General features: G+C 42.5%; 2 protein-coding genes across 2 annotated transcripts in view; both read right to left on the bottom strand.

Annotated features, from left to right (window-relative positions):
- Window positions 1–1,155: 1,155 nt before the first annotated feature.
- TMEM42 (transmembrane protein 42) lies at window positions 1,156–7,997 on the bottom strand. The gene is made up of 3 exons (XM_061996837.1): window positions 7,881–7,997; window positions 4,160–4,306; window positions 1,156–3,358 (listed from the first exon to the last, which is right to left on the bottom strand). The coding sequence occupies exons 1-3, from the start codon at window positions 7,995–7,997 to the stop codon at window positions 3,215–3,217; spliced, it is 408 nt and encodes a 135-aa protein (XP_061852821.1). The 3' UTR covers window positions 1,156–3,214.
- A 1,720-nt stretch (window positions 7,998–9,717) lies between these two features.
- The window catches only part of KIF15 (kinesin family member 15), a 40,260-nt gene continuing 27,207 nt past the window's right edge, over window positions 9,718–22,770 (bottom strand). The window contains exons 23-35 of the mRNA XM_061996836.1: window positions 21,843–21,918; window positions 21,490–21,576; window positions 20,422–20,526; window positions 19,447–19,569; window positions 17,856–18,002; window positions 17,037–17,141; window positions 16,350–16,514; window positions 15,800–15,906; window positions 13,157–13,229; window positions 12,529–12,566; window positions 10,643–10,808; window positions 10,087–10,218; window positions 9,718–9,804 (exon numbers count right to left, since the gene is read on the bottom strand). Coding sequence (XP_061852820.1) covers window positions 9,718–9,804; window positions 10,087–10,218; window positions 10,643–10,808; window positions 12,529–12,566; window positions 13,157–13,229; window positions 15,800–15,906; window positions 16,350–16,514; window positions 17,037–17,141; window positions 17,856–18,002; window positions 19,447–19,569; window positions 20,422–20,526; window positions 21,490–21,576; window positions 21,843–21,918 — 1,411 coding nt within the window. The remainder of the gene's footprint in view (window positions 9,805–10,086; window positions 10,219–10,642; window positions 10,809–12,528; window positions 12,567–13,156; window positions 13,230–15,799; window positions 15,907–16,349; window positions 16,515–17,036; window positions 17,142–17,855; window positions 18,003–19,446; window positions 19,570–20,421; window positions 20,527–21,489; window positions 21,577–21,842; window positions 21,919–22,770) is intronic.

The raw sequence follows: 22,770 nt of genomic DNA, 5'->3' as shown, positions 1-22,770 counted from the left end.
CCCTGTGCAACTCCCCTCTGCAGCTCTCAGACTCCCAAAAGGAAGGCTGGCTGCTACCCTTCTGCAGAAGGCACACAGAGCACATGTCAGGATTAGTGCCTGTTTATTCATAACTTCATGGCTTTTCAGTGACAGCCAAGGTCAGAGCACCATGGCACCAATGGTGCTTCTGGTGTTTTGAGTCACCAGGACTTCCTTCTCTGAAAACACTCCACTGCTTGTAATGTCTTTGTGGAATTAAGTGTCTGTGAGACACTTTTGCAACGTGGTCAATATTTAGAGTCTCTGAAGTGTCAACACAGGGCACTGAATCAGTTCCTTGGAAATTTTAAGTATACTCAACTCAGCAGAACAATGGACCCATCTTATTTACTGCATCTACTTCTACTACTTACCCCACAGGCAAATATACCATCCTCCAAGATATTTTCATATGTGCTGTGACCAAGATGCTGTACAAACCTCCCGAGTTTCAGTGGCTCCTTGACAATGGCATTTCTCAGGTTCTTTGTGTAGTTCCTTATCTAACCAGTCAAATCACACTTTAAGGTTCAACTGCAACTATAATTTCCCTTGGCTTTGTTCCCTGTAAAGGTATACAAGGTATTATTTGCCTTAGAATGTTTAGAAAAGAGATTTTTCAAACTCTTCCCACCATTAATTCAAGAACACTCACTTTAACCTGCATGAGCCTCAGTTAACCACATACCTGCTGCTTCTGCTCTTTAAAGCACGACGTGGGATAACCCTGCTTGAGGAAAAACTGATGAAAAAGCGATGCTGAAAACCTAGGGTTGTGTTTGAGAACGAAGGGAAGGTGCTGGAAAGCTTCATTACAGCCAAGGCCTGGCAGATGTGCAAACAAAAGTGCTCTTTGCTGGAGTTTGGGATGTCTAGCCAAGACTCTTCTCTAAAAAGATGTCAAGTCAAGTGTGCAAAAACTCTGTGCAAGCAAGCTGCTGTAGTTCCCACATCAGGCAAACCCATCTCTTGCCCTGCTAAACCCAAGGTCTTGCACTCAGCCATGATCTTCAGCCACCCCACAAGGTCTACCACATTTGAACTACCCACACTTCAAGCTCACTCATTAGTCCCACACCACCTTTTTTCCTGTGCATATGGTCTCAAATAACAATAGATATGAAATTTCAGTCATTGAGCTTTGGAGAGTGTTTTATTTTGGAGATGCCAGCAGCCTTTTCTGAGAACAACCTGCAGCTGCATTCTGGATGACCACACACGACCCACTGATCAGGGCAGTGTTTTCCCATAGGATTGCAGCCTTCCTTGTGGCCTTGGCCCCAGGCTGACAACCAAAAAAGCCAAACAGGGATTCTGTCAATAAACACAGCCTGCTTGGCCATCTTTTCTTCCCTCAGGAACTGGAGGAAAGCTCATCTCTGTTCTCATCTTCAAGTACTTATGACAGCCAATTTATAGCCCTAGTTTATGTTCTTCTGCCTGGAAAGTGAGCACCACCAAGCAAAACATTGCCCACATTTTCTGCAAACATCTCCTAGACTCTGACCTCCAGTAATGACTCTAATAAAGAAATGTCAGTTTTCAGATAGTCCATATTAGAAAACTACCCAAAAGGTTTGCTAGGAGGAGGGGCAGCAGCTTGATGAACCAGAGAGGAGAGAGACTGGTCCTTCTCCTGTTGTTTGTGCCAAGACAACCATGGCTTACAGCTGGCTGACAGTCAACCACAAGGGCAAATAAATCAGCCTTGTGGCCCTCATTATTCCTCCATCATGTACAAAGGTCTAAGGAGACTTGAAATACTTAGAAAAGCCTAGTTCCTGGGCATCATCTGTGCAGGACTATGAGGGATGCTGGGTTACTGTCAAGTCCAAGCTTCCCAGGTTGACAGACATGTTCCACTCCTCCTGCTGCCCCAAGAGCTCCCCAGGTGCAAAGACTCATGTGCAAAGACCCTTAAACCACATATGCAGCTGTCCTCTTTGGAGGGGAAGACTTATGAGCATGTCAAAAGGAGAGGCAAAGGCTTTTCCCCTCTCGAGACACAGCTGCCAGAAACAATGAGCTAGGATGGTCTCCTGAAGCAAGGGACCTGGAGCAAACAGCTCCCAGCCTCTTCTAGGAACTCTTCTCATCTTGCTGACACAAAGGAAGAAAAGGCACAAAGCCAACTGCAGTGGCATTTCCACCTGCAGATGTGTTGCTCACGATAAAACCCGACAGGTTCTGATATGGAGGCTCACAGAAATGCGTCCCTGGGTTCTCTGCACATGCCACAGCTGTGACTCACTTTCAGTGGTTACAAGAAGACAGAGACAACCTGGCAAGCCCAGAGCAAACAAGTGATATCACCAGCATGATGCATACATTTATCAGCATCATTACATTTCTCCATGAGGACTGCCACTAAAACCAACTGCCCAGTGAAACAAGATGTGTGGGAAGGGGAAAGAAGTCAATGCCTTAGAAATGATGAATCCTGACACACACACCTGAACACAGAGAAATTACTGACCCAAAACCTAGCAGATGTGTGGGTACCAGTGATCTGGTAGATTACATCGAAGGAATGGCAATCAGCATCATCCAGAGCTGTAAAAAATAACCAAAAGAGCCACAACCTTACAGTGAGTAAGAAGTCAGGAAGGCGTGAGTGGGAATTACAGGCATCAGATACAAATGGTAAGGTTAAAGGGGTATGTTTCTGGCAGGGGAAGCTGAAGCAATCAATGAAAGGCTCCACAGCCTCGCAGGCAGCGGTGGGCATGGGGCCCTTGCAAGAGGCAAAGTCAGGAACAGCTGAGCAGAAATATCAGCTGCCTTCCCTTCAGTTTCTACCTCTGATTCTTGTTCTGTTTCTGGATGGGTCCTCTTCTGGAAAAGTGCCAATGCACAAGCACCTTCTGCAGCCACCATGGTTACTTTCAGCCTTCCCTGAACTGGGAAAGCTCTGCAGCCACGGAGTGTGACGAGGAGGAGCGTCTGATAAGCTTCTGGCCCTCATTTCCACAATATTGACTCAGAGTGGAGCAGCTCCTCCTGAGGCTGTCACAGCCACCACACCACTGCCAAACCATCAGGAAAGATGTGACCGGTGTGACTGCAAGTCAGGAGGCAAGCAGGGGTTAGCAGCTCCATGGCAGGCGTGCTCCAAGCTGGATAGGGACTGGGAATGCCATCAGGAGGCAGAGCAGTGAGGGGTGGTAGGGCACCACGGCCTCTCTGGCAGCCATCAATCCTCCTTGTTCTCCAGCGGGGGCCACAGTGGCTGGGGTGATGCTGTGTGCAGCAGCACCAGGCCGCAGAGCGTCACGGCCAGGCCGAGCCACCACAGAAGTGTCCAAGTCTCCCCAAATAGAAGCTTGCCCAGGATGGCCTGAAGGAAAAGACAGAGACAAAGCTTCACTGAGTTGAGCCACCCCAAAGCCTCCTGGCACTGCCACAGCTGCAAGGACTTCCGCTGGGAGTGCTAGCCCTGGAAAAACCTGCTGGAGGAAACCTCTGCTGAGACCACCAACAGAAACAGCTGCTGTGGGTGATAGCAGAGGTGACCTACTCTACCACCCAGCCTGGAAACACAGTCCCAAAGCAGGATTTTGGCAGATGCCATGTGCTGTGCTACCTTTGCAGGAACCAAATCTCCAGTCGACTGGGCAACTCCAGTCAAGAAAAACACGGCCTCACTGACCTGAGTCTTATCCATCACCATGAGCTGGCTGTGAGGTGGAGCACAGAAACAAGGTGGACAGCCACTGAGAGTGAAAAGTGAATGGACAACACCTGTGGGTCAGAAATGCTCTTGCTGTCACTAGAGGTGGTGCATCTTCACACCCAGCTAGGGTGGCTTTGGCTTGTCACAGGTGAGGCGTTGCAAAGGAAAAGCAAAACAAAGCAATGCTCCCAGGGTCTGGCTTTCACTGGCTATTAGAACAGCTCAGCAAACCATAGAGCTGCTGCAAGGCACTGCTCTGGGCAGCAGCACCCTTCCTCCTGCACCATTCAGAAAAGCCCTACAGCCTCTGCTGTGCCAGAATAGCTGAGACCTGATGCAGTCATTTAACTTCTGCCTGTAACCCTCATGGCCAGTGCCACCGGTCACGCCAGGAAATGAGCTACAAGCCCTACAGCACCGTGCTGCTCCTCCGGGCTCTGGCGCCTGGGGAAGGCATCTACTCACCGAACAGATGAAGCTGGAGGCTGTTGTGGTCACAGAGGCGGCTGCTGAGGAGGATGAGAGTCGCAGGGCTTTGGCAAAGACCGTCCACATCACCGCATTGCACGCCAACGCCAAGCCCGCGCAGGCCACGCGGAGCAGCACCGGCAGCTGCAGGAGGGAAGGGAGAAAGCACAAGTGTCTCCTCACTGACCTTCACTTCACAGGCTCTGGGAGAAAAACTCAATGGTGTGGGCTTCTAAAGGTGAATGGTATGACACAAAGATGAATGTATTAGATCACAGCAGGAAAGAGAAGTGAGGGAGTAGCACTGGATGGAGTGTGACCTTGGCACATCCTGCCGTCAGCCCTCACTAGATGTTTCGGAAAGCATCAGACTCAGCCCAAAGGTGTACAGGCTGGTGCTAAGTGTGCTCCAGAACTCATCTGTTGTGAAGCTGGGCTGACACCCAAACTGCTGCTCCTCAGCAGCTCCCATGACCTGGCGTACCTTACTGCTGCAGCAAAGGGCCCTCTGGGAGCACAACACGAGCTGAGTGGCTTCGTGTTGTATTTTGCATGATCACTGGAGAGTAGATTTACTGAGAGCTCCACACACTCCTCTAGTGGGCAGGCAGATGGGAGAGTAAAGAGATGAGAGGGGAAAACAATACTCTGTTTCACTTAAATTCAGTCTATCTCCAGAAACAGCCTAGCAAAGTACACTGCTGGGGAAAAATGCCTCAAGGAAAGAAAAGACATCTTGTTACTGTCCTCAATCATCTGCCCAGGGGTGCAGAGAGGAGCCCAGGCTCCTCTTCGAGGTGCCGTGGGATATAGTTAAGAGGCAGCAAGTAAATTCTGTTAACAAGTGAAATTTTCATCTGATACAAGGAAAAACAAAGGTGATCAAACACTGAAGTGAGGTCACGGTCTCTCCAGCCTCGGAGGTAGTCAAAACTTGGCTGGAGAAGGTCATGAGCAACCTGTTGCAAGGATTGGACTAGAGACTTCCAGAGGTCCTGCCTGACTTGAATGAGCCTGTGAGGGCATCAGTGTCTGCTGCAAAGCTGGTGCCCACCATTTCAGCTATGCTATCCTGAAAGGTGACCCTGTACCCATGGGTTCCTCTTCTGTTTCAAAGCCAGAGACATCAACTGCAGTGTGATCTGCAGGTGGCTCATACCCAGAAGGAAGGTTTTCCAGAGCGAGATGGAGTCCCTCTTCATCCTGGGCAGAGATGTGGTCACCACATTGGCATGCAGGCATTGAGACAGGAACATCCCCAGGTGTTCCCCACAAGGAAGGAGGGAGGTATAAATTTCTCCCCTGCGAAGGGCTCAGCCGAACCAGCCCCATGAGTCAAGGATTACTGTTCTGATTGCGTTCTGAAGATTAATTTCAGTGTACCTTTCGGATAATCCAGCATCACTCCCAAAGTGGCAGAAGTAATTTCAGACAAAGTTTGGCAGGGGAGAGGGGAAAGTAAAGGCAAGCTTTTGTTCAGGTGAAATGACTCAGGAAGGGTCAAGGCCAGCCTCAGGCTGAGCCATCACAACACATCCTTCTGGCCAGGAAATGCATCTCCACGGTGCTGCGGAGCATCCTGCTGCCCTAAGTCACGTCCCCTCTGAAGAATCAATCCACATGTAACACGGGCTGCCGCCTGCCATGCTGCACAAGTGACAGCTGCTCTCTTATACTTACTTTTACATGTCTGTAGCTCTTTCTCAAACACAAAGCTCCTCAAAACTCTCGTTGCCTTGTGGCCTGTGCAATGAGCGTGCAGGATTCAAAGGCAGGGCTCTGAAACACTGAAGTGTCTAGGGGCCTATGCCATTCAAGCTACTAGGAAGATTATGGCATTCACATAAAACTTGTTGTTTTGCAGCTAAATTGATTAATTCAGGTAATAATTACCACTTACAGTGGACCTTAAAGTAACTGAAGGAATCAATTTGTGAAGAAAAGAATCACAGCGTGGCTGAGGTCAGGAGGTACCTCTGCAGATCATCTGGTCTAACCTTGCCACTCTTACAGGCCGTTGCCCAGACAAGGTCTGAATTTCCTCAAGGAGGCAGACTCCACAACCTGTCTGGGCAACCAGTGCCCAATCACTCTCACAGTGAAAAAGCGTTTCCTGATGTTCAGAGGGAATAACCACCCATATTTCAGCTTGGGCCCATCACCACCGGCCCTGTCACGGGGCACCCCTGGAAAGAACCTGGCTCCATCCTCTGTGTGACCTCCCTTCAGGTATTGGTATACATTGATGAGATCCTCCTGAGCCCTCTCTTCTTCAAGCTGAATAGCCCCAGCTCCCTTAGCCTTTTCCTCACAGAAGGGATGCTCTGGTCCCTCATCATCCTCATGCTGGACTCTCTCCAGTAGCTCCATCTCTATTTTTGTAACTAGGGAGCCCAGAACTGCATCCAGCACTCTGGGTGCGGCCTCACCGGTGCTGAATAGAAGGGAAGGATCACCACTCTCAAACTGCTGGCAATGCTCCACCTCAATGACACTATGCTTGATCATAACTCCTTCAAAAAAGAAACCCAACCCAACAACTCTACCAAAAAATCCCCCAACGAACACGCAATATTTCTCTAAACTCTAAAGAAGAATAATACTCAGAAAAGAAGCTGTCAATGTTTGGTTATTCCACGCTCTTCTGTTTAGTCAGTGCAGAGCACAACCACTTTTGGAGGAGACTGATAAAAGTAGCAGGATTTAAATGTTTTGATTATTCCCACCACAATCAACAGAATTGGCACTACTGAGTTTTTGCTATTTTAACCACCTCTAATAACCACACAGGTAGGTTATTATATATTATCATTAACACAATTACATTATTTCCTGACGCAAGACTGGGCTTTTCTCAGATCCAGTTTCTTTTGTGGACTTCCTCTGGATTTCATGTCCAAACGTGTATTTGCACACCCACAACCACCCCTGCCCCAACCACAATACCTAAATAAGCCTCTCCAACGTGTTTCTGAGATGCGTGTGTTGCCTACCTCAGCACAATCGCACACGTAGGACTCTTGTGTGTCCTACCTCACACACAGTCTCGTGTACACCTCCTCTTCTGCCGTGCCTGAGGGAACAGCTCACTTCTCTCAGTAAGGACACTATTTTTGAGGTGAAAGGCCAGCAGTGCCACATAACCTTAAGCACAATTAAGGTTTGAGAAACACAACCAAGATAAAGATCATCTCCTAAGAAGACCCAACAGAGAGCATGCCAGGTGAGGCTTGAGAAACGCTGTGATAAGGATCATCCCCTAGGAAGACCCAACAGCACATTGGCTGAGCAGCATTAACCGCTCCACCTCTCTGCTCTGGTCAGCAGTGAACAGAATGCAGAGACAAGAGCACTGCTACCAGGAAAACAGTGGACTGAGAACAAGCATTTGATACATCTTGCTTAAGTAAACTAGACATGAAACCATTACAGATGTGCTGTCAGCTGGGTTTGGTTTCGGGCAGTCCCACACCATGCGTGCTGAACGAGCCGATTTGTTTCGGTCTGCTTGCCAAGTACTGACATTCCCACCAGGCGTTAGTCAACTCTCCAGCACGGCTCAGCTCCCTCAAGGGCTGACTGCACCTGCACGTTTCATCCCCCTCGGCAGCAAGCAGGGAAGCGCCCACGGCTGAGTAACGCCTGCCGGGGAAGGCCACAGGCAGAAGACGCGGGAGCTCATGGAGGAGGTCCCTTCCCTCATTTCCTCCTTCCTTACCCAGCCTCCGGCCGCCTCCCCGCCCGGACCCGCACCCAGCGCCAGCTTCGCCGCGGCCGCCGCCGCCGCCCCCAGCAGCCCCGCGGCCGCTGCCGCCGCCCCGCCGCCCGCCCTCATGCCGGGGCCTCGGCAGGCCTCACGCCGAGCCCGCCGCCCGCCCTCACGCCGGGAGCCGCCGGGCCTCAGGCCGAGCCCGCCGCCCGCCCTCACGCCGGGAGCCGCCGGGCCTCAGGCCGAGCCCGCCGCCGCCTTCCGGGGCGCGTCCCGCCGCGGCGCCGCCCCTGCGCAGGGCCGAGCGGGGCGGGGAGGGCAGGCCGCAGTGGGGTCGGAGGAGCTGAGGGAAGGAAAAATGCGCTTGTGCCGTGTTCATTTATATACAGAGGCTTTATTTTTGTTTCTTCTTTAAAAAAGGATGCAGGAGGAGAAGGTAAACGCAGACTGACAGGACAGAGGAAGGCTCAGAGTAAAGCAAGCTGCAGCAGGGATTGTGCCTCCCCAGCGAGGGAGTGGCAGAAAACCCCGTTCAAAGCTAGAGTACAAAACTCTTGTCGAAAAACAGTCACTCAAGGTAAACAGGCGCTGAGAAGCACGTCTATAAACCTAGAACACTGCAACAACAAATAAAGGCCGCAGGAGATAACAGCTTAGTGGTCCAAGACAAACCCCTCTCAGGCTAGAGTGCTAATAAATCCATGCTAGTTACTTTGGATCTCTACTGTTCTCTGTCTACAGAAAAAAAATACTTCCCCTGTTTAGAGCCCAAGTGAAAACTCATCTGCAGGATTAGGCAATTCAAAAATTAAAAGATAAGCTGAGGGAAAGGCTTCATCCCCTCAGCCAGACACTGAAGAATCTCATTAGGTATCCTGCCCTTCACTTGACAAGTCTTGCTCTTTGTTCTTTCATCCCATCATTTGTAGGCAAAAGAAGCTCTGTACAAAGTAGCCAAGAACAGAGTGATAAGATTAGTAAAAAACCCCACCTAAACAGACAACTGTTTGATCTTGGTGCATAAATCACCGTTGTGTTCTGCTAATAAAAATTTCAGTTATTTGCAAGAAATCTTAAGTGTGATTACATGAACTTACACACTATACTCCTAAAATGTTCTGCATATACTCCTAAAGTGTTCTGCATTATCTTAACATTTCTGCTTTTGTTTGATAACAAAATGGTTGCAAAACACTTAGAATTTCCTTCCATGCTAATGTAGAAGTCTACTGTAAGTTTATACTGGGGGAAAAAGAAAAGGGTTTAGAAAGCATTTTAATTTCAAGTAGAGAAAGAAAAGAATACAAAGGCAAAAGATATTTATAGTACTTATTTACACTAAATTCACATTTGTGCTTCACTGAACAAACTTCAAGACTCAAATTACTTTTAAGCAACTCAGTAAAAACACATCCTACATGTTTAACTAAAGAAAACCCCAGAAAAATCACAAAGGCATCGTGCTTTTCAAAACTTGGCTCTGGTGGAAGATGTAGCATTTCAGAAGAGGTAGGTACCTGAATAAAAGCACAACAGGAAACAAAAATCCAGGTGTCTTCCCAGTGAGAAAGCTTTTCCTTGGCAAGGGACAAAAGTGTCAAGGAAGTATCTTCCAGCATCTATGTAAAAATCAGTTTTTGAAACCTTAAAGGGAGGTGTTAATGTGTCAATTGAAAGCTGCCCATATTGTTGGAGTGAAATTCATCACTGGAAGTTATTACCATAGAAAACACCCCAGGAATTAAAGTACTTGAGTATTCCAGGAGCACAGCAAAAGTCAAGTTTGACAACTGACTTGTGCTTCTTCCGTACGCTTTCTAAAGAAGGCTCTGTAGCTTCATTTGTGTCAGTATAGCTGGTCATGGTGTCTACAGATGTCACATTTTTTTGATTCTTTCAAAAAAGCGTTTTCTACTCGTAATTTTTCAGTCTCCTGTAAAACAGAGAAAAAATCCCCCCATGGGTGTATTAAGGAAATGATACTCACCACTTCTCTATGTCTAACTAAGCAGTCTCTACACTTGTTCAAGTGTTTTATATTCTATGTACTTGAAGAAATAAAATGAGGTTATTCTTATCTGGGGCTTGTGAGGAGACAGACCAGCCATGACCCACACAACTGCAGAAAATCAGAACTGGCTGTCTATTAGTCTCAAGGCTTAGCCTTGTTCTACACCAGGCCATTGCTTCACCTGTATTCTGCTTTGCAACGTACCTCAGTAAGTTTAGCGTAATCTTTCTTCAGTTTCACAAGATACTGAATCTTCTGGTTTAGGTTTTGATGACCAAGTAATTTCCCATTCTCCTCAGCAAGAGAGTCAACCTGCTTCCTCAGCAAGTCCATTTCCTGTAATTATTAAATACATTGTGTGGCTTTTACCTGTAGCCCTTCTCTTTTTGGAAGAAATAAGCTTATTTAGAGCTATCAACCAATTAACATTATTAACCATTTAAGTTTGTGGTAACATATGATGCAAAAGTTGGTTCATTCAGGAAACACACATTTGTCTCTTGTCTCCTTAAGTGCTTCATTAGATCCCTCTAAAGGGCAAAAAAAAAGAGCACTGATTTGTATTACAAATGGCAACAGTGGTTCCTGTACCCAGAGTTGCTCAAATGCGGGAAACAGCATTACACGTACAACTGCAAGACAAAACACTTTCAAAGGTGGCCTTTGATTGCTAATTAATCCAGAGTCTTGTCCAATTAGCAACAGCTGTACACCCGAGTTAGATTCCACTATAAAGACAACAGAAAAAGTTATATATAACCTTTCCAATTCTGTCTCTCTCTTCATACGTCTCTTCCAGTTTTGATCTAATTTCTTCTTTTTCATGAAATGCTTTCAGTTCCAAAGCTCTTGTTCGTTCCATCTCCAGAGTCATTTCAAGACAAGTATGCTCTTTGATTTTGAGGGTATTTTTGGTCTCTTCTAGTCTGCCAAGATGAAACAGTCATGAAATATTTAAAACCAACATAAATGGTATACAACTGAATTACCATTGTCAGCCTTGGACATGGAGGCAGACTGCTTTAAAAGTATCCTTTTGAGACAGTATATTTTTCCCTAGAACTCAGTGCTAAGAGAAGGAAGAGTTTAATTCTGCTTCACAGCTCTTGTGTTTGATATGATCTCTTAATTAGGCAGAGTTTGGGAGCTGCTCTTCTCTTTGGGAAGTATGCTCGTTCCAATCCAGGACATACACTCGAGAAAATAGAAGCTTCACCTTCAAGAACACCTAGAATTAATTCATCTAAGGCATGTACATTTGTCAGCTGAACTCTGCTGCTCTTCATGTTTCCCCTAAATTGTTTGTTTGTATATGGCATTTCTCCAATAGCTTTGTTGCTCAGAAACATCTTGGAACAGTTCAGAGGTGGCCTGAGCTTGTTTGGCCTGGAATCACACAGACACGCAGAATCCCACAGAATCTGAAGGGTTGGGAAGGGACACGGAAAAATCATCCAGTCCAACCCCCTTTCCAGAGCAGGACAGCCTAGAGTAGGTCACACAAACTCATCCAGGCAGGTTGTGAATGTCTCCAGAGAAGGAGACTCCACAACTTGTCTGCTGGCAATGCTTTAATTGTCTCAGCCTCACAGGATATTACCCCATGCCCTCAAACTTAGCAGCCTGTTTCCTGATTCTATGAACTCTAGTACTTTTGCTTATCTGTTCAAATATTGCAGAAATGAAAATATTTTTGTCATCAGTTTTGTTCCAACAAAGCCTGGCATTTAAGACCTACTACATGAAAACAGTGTTCCTTTCTCAAGGCTTTTTCTTGATGATAAAAGATTCTTTTTCCTCCTTGTACATTACTTGTTTGTATGAGACACCGTAGCATTGTTATAAAGGGTATTTCAGAGACCTGGCAGGTGTGGAAAAACAATACCTCAAACAGCAAAATAACCCCCAACCAAGACTAGAGGTTCTGGAAAACTTAATACAAATTACATTTGAAATGATTCCCATGCAGAAAAACTATCTTCATCCTCAAAAGATGTTACTTACATACAAAGCATCCCATTAAATGTAAATCATTAAAATATTAGTAGATTCAGCCACTGTGAATCCTGAGGCAATACAGATTAGGAAAAGAATAGCAGGAGCAACATTTTCAATCTAACTGTTTATCTGCTAACCCAGTACTTTATTTCTTGGCTGCTATCCATGCGAGGTGCAAAACACTTGGGTTTTGCAGACCACTTGCACAATAGTGCAAACAGAATCTAGGAATCCTCTAACGGTAAACAATTTGCATTATTCAAGCTGAAGTGCAAAAAGTTAAACCAATTACATAAAAATAGAGCAAGCCATTAGATTAAGTTTAAAACCATAGGAGTTCAAAACATAGATCATTTGAAACAAAGTGTCCCTTCCAATTTAAGTTTTCCTATGGTATTCAGAGTATTGCTACCCTTTTAGAGAAAGTAGCAATAAAGGTCCCTTCCAAGCCTACCATCGATGATTCTATGATCCTACTACCACCTACTGGTCAGAGTGAGAACTCAGTGTGTCTTGCAGAAGTAAATGCCATCTTTTGTAGTTTCAGATCTTGGACTTGTGTTGCTTAAATATACCTTTTGGGTATTAATGGGTTTCATACAAGTCTGTTTGTATAGCAATATTTGAATAAGCACTATTTCCACTTACTCTGCTTTCATTTTCAGCATCTCTTCTATTGCTTTATTCTGTAAAAGATAAAAAGTATCAGTTATGTTCTTTAACATTTAATATACATATGTATATTTTATTTGTCACTTAATTGATGCCACATCATCACATTCCACATCTTACCAAAACCATCCTGGTGCTCAATAACTCACATCTCAAATATTCCCTGGAAGTTCATCTCTGCTATATGCACATATTTAGCAATCTCATGCCAGAACAAATAACCCAGATAATATCACAGCACAGTCTCTCTGCCCATTCATACACAACAGACCTCTAACAAGGGGTTCTTCTGTCTAGGAGACAACCTCTGTTGCAACATTAAGTTCCCTTTGGCAGAGCCTTGACATTGGCAAGTGATCTTCACTTTCCAACTCAGTGGAGGTGAGTCAGATTTAGTGATCTGAATCCAGTTTTGCTTATTGTGCAATCTCACACGCAATTCATTAGCGTTAGACCAAGACAGAAACCTTATCTCATAAGTATCAGGCTGTGTCTGTTAGAATTCACTAGAAATCTGTGTTTGTTTCGTTGCCATGAAATAGAAGACAAGATGTTACTACTTCCCAGCAAGGAAACAGCATCTGACACGAGAAGGGTAAAATACCTTGGCAAGTCGTTCTTCAGCAATCGTCTCCTCTTTCTCTTTGAGATACTCCACATCAGGATGTTTCTGGTCACTAGGAAATCCGAGAATGAGGAAAGGTTCTCACAAACAGAGGAAATCAATTGTAAAAACAACAGCTTACCCAGATTAAGCCAGTAAATGTGTGTAGCTGCCTTGGCACATGCTCGTACTCACAATACTGAACGTAATGAAACATCTCTGGCAATGTTTCAGTTTTCTATTCTGAGAACATCACATTTTCCTTTGTTAGAGCATACAAAAACTAATGTTTTAATGAAAAGAATTAAAAAAGTAGCAGCTGTGCAACTGTATGATAAGACAGCTTTGGGACTGAGGTACATGTTCTATTAGTACATGATGTTTATATGCATATAGACTGCAGAAAGCAACATCTTCCCTAAAAAAATGTTGCTCACTGGTCTTGCCAAGTTGGGAAGGTAAAAGACTTTTATATTTAGAAAACTTGGAAACTTTTTAATACAAATGACCTTGGGTAGTAGGAAGCAAACAACAGAAAATTAAAGTAATCCCCAAACCAACACACCACTGGCATCACTTTGTTCCTGTGGTGCCATTCCTATTTTCAGTAACTTGATACCTTTTTCACCTAGCTAGGGGGATTTAGTTTTTAATATCAGGTAGAAACAGCCTCAGTCTGATAGAGTAAGCATGCATGTGTGTAGGGGGGTTTCTTTGTTGATGTCAATTAAATGCCAGCTCAAAAATTTAAACAACTTCTGAGAACTAACAGAAAAGTCATGTTAAATTTTGGTATCACCTGTTTCCAAAATCCACCTAAATTTGTCCAACTTACAAATGGTTGGACAAAATTGCCACTCACTTTGTTTACTTATTCTCAGTGGATACTTCCATGAACTTTAAAGCCTCCAAGTTCAGAATCACTGCTTACACTTGAGCCTTTCAAATTCTAATACTGGTCAGCTTGTGCCAGCTCCAAAGCAGTGAACAGAGCCTGCTCCTGCATTACAGTGGTGAAGGCTGACCTTTCCTGTACAGTCTGCTCTTCCCTGTCTTAACAGGCAAGACAGACCTTAAACCTCCTTGGAAGACCTCCCTATCTTAAGAGGGAAGACAGAGCATAACAGACCTTAAAAAGTGCAGGTACTTGGTCTCATTTTGTATTGTCAAATATTCTCCAGTGCAGTCCAAGATGTCACATCTCATTACTCTGTGACACCAGTCATCAAGTCCTCTCACACTCTCTAATGCTGGGCCACACAAAGGGTTAGTAACTACTACCTGCTTCTGCTGTCAGCTGCTCCCATAGTGCACAAGTTATGAATATTCTCACCTGAGATATCAAAACCTGATTTCTCAGAGAGCATGTAATTAAGCCTTTGGTTTATTCAAACCACAACTCCTATCTAACAGCAGCTGGAAATTGTTAATGCATATCCAAATTATGCCCCAAGGAAACAAATTGGGAATCCAGCAAGTGAGGAACATAAAAGTATTGCTTTTCTGTGAAAAATGAGGTCCAGGTAATCTACTCCATAAACTGTGTGAAAACCAAAGCAACAGAATCCAGTTTTCCATGGCAAGGTAACCATTTCTTTTTTTTCCTGTGACTTCCATTTCAATTCACAATGCACTTTCAATTGTCTTTTACAAAACAAGTGGAAAGACTTAGGTGCACCATCATTCAATATCCCACCCAATCTATCCCACCTTGTGCACAGAATGTTTTCCACAAGTCAATCAAAATTGAAGGCTGTGTAATAAATACAATGCAAAGACAAATAGGGAATTGCACAGACACCTGCAAATACAGCACCTTCTAATCAGAGTAGTTAATTTCTCAGATTTAATAGTGTTCTGTTACATTAAAACTTATCAACTGACAACACTGATGCTTGATTGAACAGAGAGAAATGTTCTGGAATGGCTTTTTTTTTTATAAATGCCTTTAATAGGCTAGAAAAGATTAAATTCCCACCTAGCATGAAGTTACTGTTTCCTAAATTGTCCCTTAAACATGAATTGTTAAGTACCAACAGAATTATTTGCTGCCAGTTAATATTTCTTTGCAGGGGATGTGAAACAGCATCTTACTGAATTCTTTACAAAACTGAAAGCAAAGTAAAACCAAAAAAGGTAAGCCACAAAGTATTTTCTATCCACAACTAAAGCTGTATAGGTTATATAATCAGAACCAAACATCCCTCCAATCTGAGGGATACAGCAGCTTACCATCTTTTCAGAGAATGTTCATTCCTTACCCTCAAAAACAGAAGATGGAGAACTGGTTCCATTTATGTCTGTTAAAACTTGTGTTGAATTCACTTGGACATTTATCATCTACCGAATCCATAACTGCACAAGTGACATGGCAATATATAATACACAGAAATGCCTAGGCATGTAATTGTTTTACATTCTAGTTTCATTTCCTTTGTAAAACCTTGTTGTATTTAAGGATTTGTGATTTAAAAGGCAGTCAAGCTTGCAAGCCAGCAAACAACCTTTGTTGGAAATGTTGGGTCAGTCTCTAATTATATGAACAGTATCTAAGATTGTATTTCAAGTAAAAACTGTAAATTTGTTTATCTTTCATAATTGCTTCAAGCTAAGACAGGTATTTCTTGGTTTGTTATACTTTACCAGTTCTTGCTTAGTCTTTGAGCTTCTACAAGGCTCTGTAAATTCCTGTTGTTCTCCACCAATATCTCCATTTCCAGACGCAAATTCTCCAACTCATTCAGTTGTTCCTGAGAGCAAGTGAAATTTGAAACATTTTATTTGAAGACCAAATTGTAATTATTATCTTCCTTTCCAGTTGAAAATTGTTTTGAGTAAAACAGAAGACAAAACCCTGTCAGGAAACGAGCACAGTTCTCTGGCAAAGATCTGCATCACCCTTTTGTTTACAGTTTTGGTAGAAACTTGATTTAGAATAAGTCAGAACAGTTTAATCAGCAAAAATGGTAATACCATTTGGTGTTCATGAACATGAAACAACTCAGTCCTTGAGAATGAGAGATAGACTAATGTCTCAAGCAAGTTTATCACCATTTCTTACCAGCTTGTGTAAAGAGAACAACATCTGCCTTCCTGCTGTAATGGACAGACTACTAAGTGATTAAAAATCTGAACTCTGTATTCTGTCTTATTTTAACCTTACAAATTGCTTGTAGAGATTAACTTGTAGTACCTTCAGCCTTAGAATTTCATCGTTTTTAGCTCTTCGTTCTTCATTCAGTTCACGTACAAGGTGCTCCAGATTTATTGCAGAAGCCCTTCGTTCAGCTATTTCTTGCTCGTGGGTTTCCAAGAGTTTTGCCAAATTCACATCAAAATTAGGGGGAGTTTTTGGACACTAGCAAGTTAAAAGAAACAAGCCCCACAAATTATCAGTAAGAACTGTTGCCCCTACGTATTGATTGCATGCCTTTATAGTTACAGACACATGTTAATAAATTCCTGGCAGACAAGCTATGGATAACACATTTAAGTTACAAACAAGGTAAATGGAGTTTGACCATTCCTGATACATTGTGATTTCTGGTCCCAGTCTGAAGTCATACTGTAGTTTATTACAGAATCACATGATCTTAAGGGTTGGAAGAGACCTCAAAAGATCATCCAGTCCAATCCTCCTGCCAGAGCAGGGCCACCTTGAGTAGGTCACACAGGAACTCATCCAGGTGGGTTTGGATGTCTCCAGAGAAAGACTCCACACCCCATCTGGGCAGCCCCTTCCAGTGCTCCCTCACCCTGAAGAAATTCTTCCTTGTAGCTTTGGAACTTCTTGTTTTCCAGCTTATACCCATTGCCCCTTGTCTTTTTCAATTAGTTTTAACAGCCATTACAATGAAAACCTCTCTCTAAAATGCCATACCTGTGGAAATGTTACCAAAGATGAGTCCACAAAGCAATCTATTTGCTTCATTTTTAGTTCATATTCGTTCTTCCTCTTCTCCAGTTCTTCTGTCATTTTGTCCAACTATTAGAAACATCAGTTAGAACTAAATTAGCTCATAATACACACAAAACATCAAAACCAGCAGCCAGATCTCTACTTTGATCAAGCTTAAGTACATCAGTTATTTCAGATTGCCCTAGACATCACTTTTACAGCTGTTTTCTTATTTACCTAATAACAGTTAATCTTTCAATAGTGGCAAGCAACAAGCATTTTTTGCAAGCATATATACACTGTATACTGTATAGTTGATCAAAATTTGGTTCTTGATGTTGGCATTTGATTTTTCTTTTACCTTGCTAACACAATCTACTTCTCAGATAACTTACTAGCACAGAAAAACCGTTATAAACTCCAGATCACTCTCAGACTGCAGAATTGATCCAGTTCACAACTACCTCCATTACACAATATTGTTTGTGGGTAAGTGTTAAGCAGAGCAAAAGGAATCCCTTAGGTTGCACTGCCTACAACCTCAGGTTGCTCTGTTATAGTTACTGGACATTTCACTCTGCTTTCAGAGTAAACATTTTTTGTGATCTCTGGAGATCATTTCTAAAGTATTTAAAAGCCTTTGTTCAGAAGCTTTTGAACTACTACTGCTTTTACAGGATTGCTCTTTAAGTCTTGCATGCCAGATGCTCTAAAATGACAAGTAAAAGCTATTGCAGAAGCTACAGTTAACTTCAGCTCCCTCCCAAGGAGCTAATTATCAGAAGAATTTCCTTGTTTCACCTGTTCCCTGAGTTCCTGGATTACAGCTTCTTTCTTTTTTATGTCTTCCTGGGCACACTGAAGCAATGAATCATGTTTCTTAGAGGCTTCTGTCAGTCGTATCAGCTGATCAGTGGTATGATGCAAGTCTTCACACAGAAGGTCCCTCTATTTTAAGCCATTGGATGAGTAAAGGAAGAAATGTTAAAGTTTTTACTCTAGAGCAGTTGTTTCAAGATGGTTTGTCATTGTTGCTAAGGCTGCCAACAGCTACAAGCATCTTCCTTTTCCCTCCACTTTCTAATCATGAATTGGAGCATCTATAAGTATCTTATTTTATGATGTTCTCCATATCCATTGTCTTGGTTGCAAAGCAAAAATGAGCATTTTCTTCACAGTACAGTTATAGTTGGGTACTTGTGGAAGATACATGGAATTAGCTACTGTTCTAAAGTAGTATTGTCCAAATAAGAAATCAGAAATGAATGTATAGATTTGAATGTATGCCAAATTAGTGATTACAGCTTTTTCAGAGCACTGCTATTCTGTAGATACCTCTGGATTTATACTAAGATCTAGATTCCCACCCTCTCTGATAGGGCATCATACCTACACTGAGTGTGTTGACCTAGGAGAAACAGTACTCAGTATTTTAAATGCAATCTTGGGTTATTTCTTCTTGTCCAGTCAAGAAATCATGAGGGAAATTAGTAACTAACTGATGTACAAAGTTGAAGAAGATAGACTATGATTTTATAAGGAGACAGATACACCCAAAGATAACATTGTAGTAAGAATTGGTACTTCAGTTTAAAAAAAAAACCACCCCAAAGTAATCCACTGACTCAGTTTTGCGTTCCAAAATATCAACTTTAGATATGATTATTAACAAAGATTGTCTGTTTATTAAATACAGTGGAAATCTATTTAAGAATTGGTTTTGAGAAGCAAATACTGCTCTAGGAGACTTTACTAGTACTATATGAGTAGACTAAGCGTATCTAATACAGCACACGGTACTGTGGGAATTACTTGTTAGGAGAGGCTAATGGTTTTGACAAATGGACATTCATCAAAATAATGCTGAGGGCAGTCTCAGGAAAGGCTGAATTAAAAAAGGAGGATACAACTTCAGAAAGAAAAACTGCAGTTGAATCAACAATGCACCCTAAATCTGTTTCCAGCAGGTGGAGCTTTTGGTTAGAATGATGAGTAAAGATAAGCTGTTACTGAATCCAGTAGCAGTGGGGGAAGAGATAATGTTAAATATAATACATTCCTCAACCTACTTGAATTTCTCAGCTGCATCATCTAATGCTGCCATTGAATTCAGCTGATGATTCCTTAGTGGCCTTAACAAAATTAAGCCAGGATTTTAGCATAGGTTTTTATGATATAGCTCATAAAATACTTATGTCAAGTAACGTGATATATTTAACAGAAATTGCCAGGTATCTCATGAAAAATTCCTTTAATGAAGGGCTTAACTAGCTATAGTTTGAAGTAAGATGAGGTTAAATTTTACAAAAGTCTTTTAAGCAATACCACATCCAGTTAGTCTGTTGAACAAATACTAATACACCAACATTAATCCTTGAAATTGAGCTTTTACCTCAATGTTATCAGCTGTTTGTCTTCTCTCTAAGGTTTCCCTCAGTTCTTCAATTTTCTTTTCCTGATCCTGGATGATTCTTTTGCTTTCTTCTTTTGCAGCCAGGACAAGATGATACTTACACTAAGAAAGAAATTTTAGAATACTTTAGGGAAACGTTATCAGGGAAAGTTGGCAAACATAATACAAATAAATGTGCATCACAGATCTTATAATGACAATTACAAATGCTTAAAAATCTCACTGATAGTGACTAAAATCGGAATGCTAACTTCTAGAATTTAGCAAACATATGTTAACTAGAACTGAGTTGTCAGAGCAATGGGAAAAGTTTACTAATTTAATATATATCAGCAACCACGACCCAGATTAGCCACTAGAACCTTTATTAAAACACAAGATAACCATATGTGGAAATTTATCTTGTCAACATTTTGTCTGTAGGACCCTTTGAATTCATAGTTCAGATACAGACATTCTCTACAGCATTCTGAGGGTTGCTCTATCACTTTGCAAGCCAGATCTGTTTTAATAAAGATGCATCATATTTATTCAGTTATTCAAATGCATACCTTTAGTTCTTTACACCTCTTTTCAGATGTAGAATAGAACCTACTAATATCAACATAAAATTTCACTCCCTCATGAATGAATCTACAATTCAGCTTCACTTGTTGAGGTCTTAGATTGCTAACTTCTGAGAAAAATCTAAATGTGACTGTCAGTTGAGTGCAGTTTACAGGATGTGAATAGGTCCCCTTAGAGACATTGCTCCTTACCCACCACGTGGAGAGAATTCAGTTTTCATGACAGCCTTAGGCAGAAAATGTTCAGAAGATTTCAACGTGTCAAAACAAAAAAGTTTCCTTCTAAAATGCTATAGCAAGTTATGCTTTTTGAGACCCATGATAAGACACATCATTGCTTTCCATATCTGAAGAACTATACCGTGTCCTTCAGAATGACAGAACATACATTGATATCCTCGAGCTCTCTCGTCAGCCCATCTATGGACTCGGTTTTGTGATTAATTGAAGACCTCAGTTCCTGGATCTGTGTCATCAGGTCAGTTACAACTTCCTGCAACATGAAAAAAAGTCAATCCTGAAATGTTTTCTATATATTACAAATGCTATACTGTGTACATTATTAATGGACTTTCTTTAGTGTGTTGTTTCTCAATCCCAAATTTCAAGCAGTGTTTTGAAAATGTGGCCTCAATATGCACATGTAAAGGAGTAGTGGGAAATCTGTTGTCAAATCATTGGCTTTTGTTCTAAGTACTTACATAAAGAACTAAACCTGCAGTGTTCATTAGAAAACTAGCCCTCTGATTTAGACTCAGGGTGTAAACAGTTTCTTATAGGAGTACTACTATAGTTCAAGGTTACATTTGTTTGTAATTGGAAGAGGTACCTTCAAGAAACACCACTGCCCTGATAATAGCAGATTCTTCACACCTTATAGATGTGAGATTTTTGGTTTTAACATGCAAAAAGCACGACTTATGATTGCATCATGCTGGGTTTTAAACATGCTTTGTTGTATCTTATGCCTGTTTTACATACAACATAAAGCTATTTAAGCTTTTGGGACACCAGAGCAGTCTTATAAATGTGCTTTGATTTTATTAATAAAGATACTCAGACACATTCTTATATCACCTTTCTTTCCTTTTCTGTTACAACATGGCACTGACTGGAAGGCCCTATTAATCATCAGGGGAATTGTACATTGCTTTTGCATTACAAGTTTTCTCCAGAAGGGAGCTTTACCCTGATTTTTTTTGTTTAACCTTCAGGTAACTTGTGTTTTCTCTGAATACACACCACTTTCCTACCACCCCACAAACTCCATGCCAGTAAAAGATAGGATTTACTTTACCTAGACCAGTAAAAAGTAGGGTTTATTTTACCTGGATAACACAGTCAAGGTTGTCTAGAAGCACAGAATTGCTAAGTATCACGAAAAAAAGGCTCTGGGCATTGAACTCTACTTCAGAACATAGTTACCTACAAAAATGTAACAGAAATAAGCCCAAACCTTATCTGCATCGTTTGTCTTCTTCAAAGAAACAATGTTCTCTCGAGCAGCAGCCAGCTCCTGTTCCAATTTCTGCAGTTTTGCTTCCTAGAAGAAGTAATAATTGTGAAGGAGAGACTGAATTACTTTTGAAGCATGTTTTGTAAACCACAAAGACATAAAAACCCCACAAACGAAGTTGTTTATCTTACCAGAAAAATTAAGCAGTAGCTTAACAAAACAATCTGAAACTTGAGAACTCTACATTATTTTGCTGGCAATCAACAGAACAGTCAGTTTACCAATAAAGCTGCTATTAATTCACAATGAAATCTGTGAACACACAATTTAGACATTCAGTTCTGGTGCTGTACCTGCTGCTCACACTGTGTCACCAATTCAGAAGATGGTTTCTCCACCTGTGTTTTTTCAAGTACTTTCAAGAGCTCCCTGGAGAAGAAAACATATTTCTAGTGAGAAACATAATCAGAACATGAGAGCTTTAACAAGAATCAAGTCATACAAGTTTATTCTTATCTGCACTTAATTTTTTTGAAGAGCTCTTCAACTATAACCTTCTCAGTGCTATACAGAAGAGTAATAGGTTAGTTACTAGTCATACACTGCTATCTGTAGGACAACTTTATCTTTGACAGGAAGAACTGTACTTGTAATGAAATTACATTTGTCATGTTCGTGGAGTCATAGAATGGTAAGGGTTGGAAGGGACCTTTAGAGATCATCCAGTCCAACACCCCTGCAGAAGCAGCTCCCACCTAGATCAGGTCACATAGGAACATGTCCAGGTGGGTCTTGAAGACCTCCAAAGGAAGGAGCCTCCACAACCCCTCTGGGCAGCCTGTGCCAGGGCTCCCTCACTGAAACAGTGAAAGAGTTTTTTCTTATGTTTAAATGGAACTTTTTGTGTTCCAGCTTCATCCCATTACCCCTTGTCCTGTTGCTAGCTACTATAGAAAAAAGTGCAGCCCCAACCTCCTGACACCCAGCCTTTAGATATTTATAAATGTTAATAAGATCGCCTCTCAGTCTCCTCTTCTCCAGACTAAACAGCCCCAGTTCCCGCAGCCTTTCCTCGTATGAAAGATGTTCCATTCCCCTGACCATCTTGGTGGCCCTGCACTGGCCTCTCTCCAGCACTTCCCTGTCTCTCTTGTGCTGAGGAGCCCAGAACTGGACACAGGACTCCAGATGAGGCCTCACCAGGGCAGAGTAGAGAGGGAGCCTCTCTTGACCTGCTGCCCACACTCTTCTTGATGCATCCCAGGCTGCCATTGGCCTTCT

Source organism: Colius striatus, chromosome 5 (genome assembly GCF_028858725.1).
Source record: "Colius striatus isolate bColStr4 chromosome 5, bColStr4.1.hap1, whole genome shotgun sequence".
Lineage (NCBI taxonomy): Eukaryota > Metazoa > Chordata > Aves > Coliiformes > Coliidae > Colius > Colius striatus.
The sequence above is the reverse complement of the archived record's forward strand: the minus strand, read 5'-3'. Positions and strand labels throughout refer to the sequence as shown.

Coding starts and splice junctions, on each gene's coding strand:
- TMEM42 (XM_061996837.1), bottom strand. CDS start 7,997: ATGAGGGCGGGCGGCGGGGCGGCGGCAGCGGCCGCGGGGCTGCTGGGG. Junction 4,307..7,880: donor GGGAGGCGGCCGGAGGCTGG/GTAAGGAAGGAG, acceptor TCCCTCCTGCAG/CTGCCGGTGCTGCTCCGCGT. Junction 3,359..4,159: donor CCTCCAGCTTCATCTGTTCG/GTGAGTAGATGC, acceptor CTTTTCCTTCAG/GCCATCCTGGGCAAGCTTCT.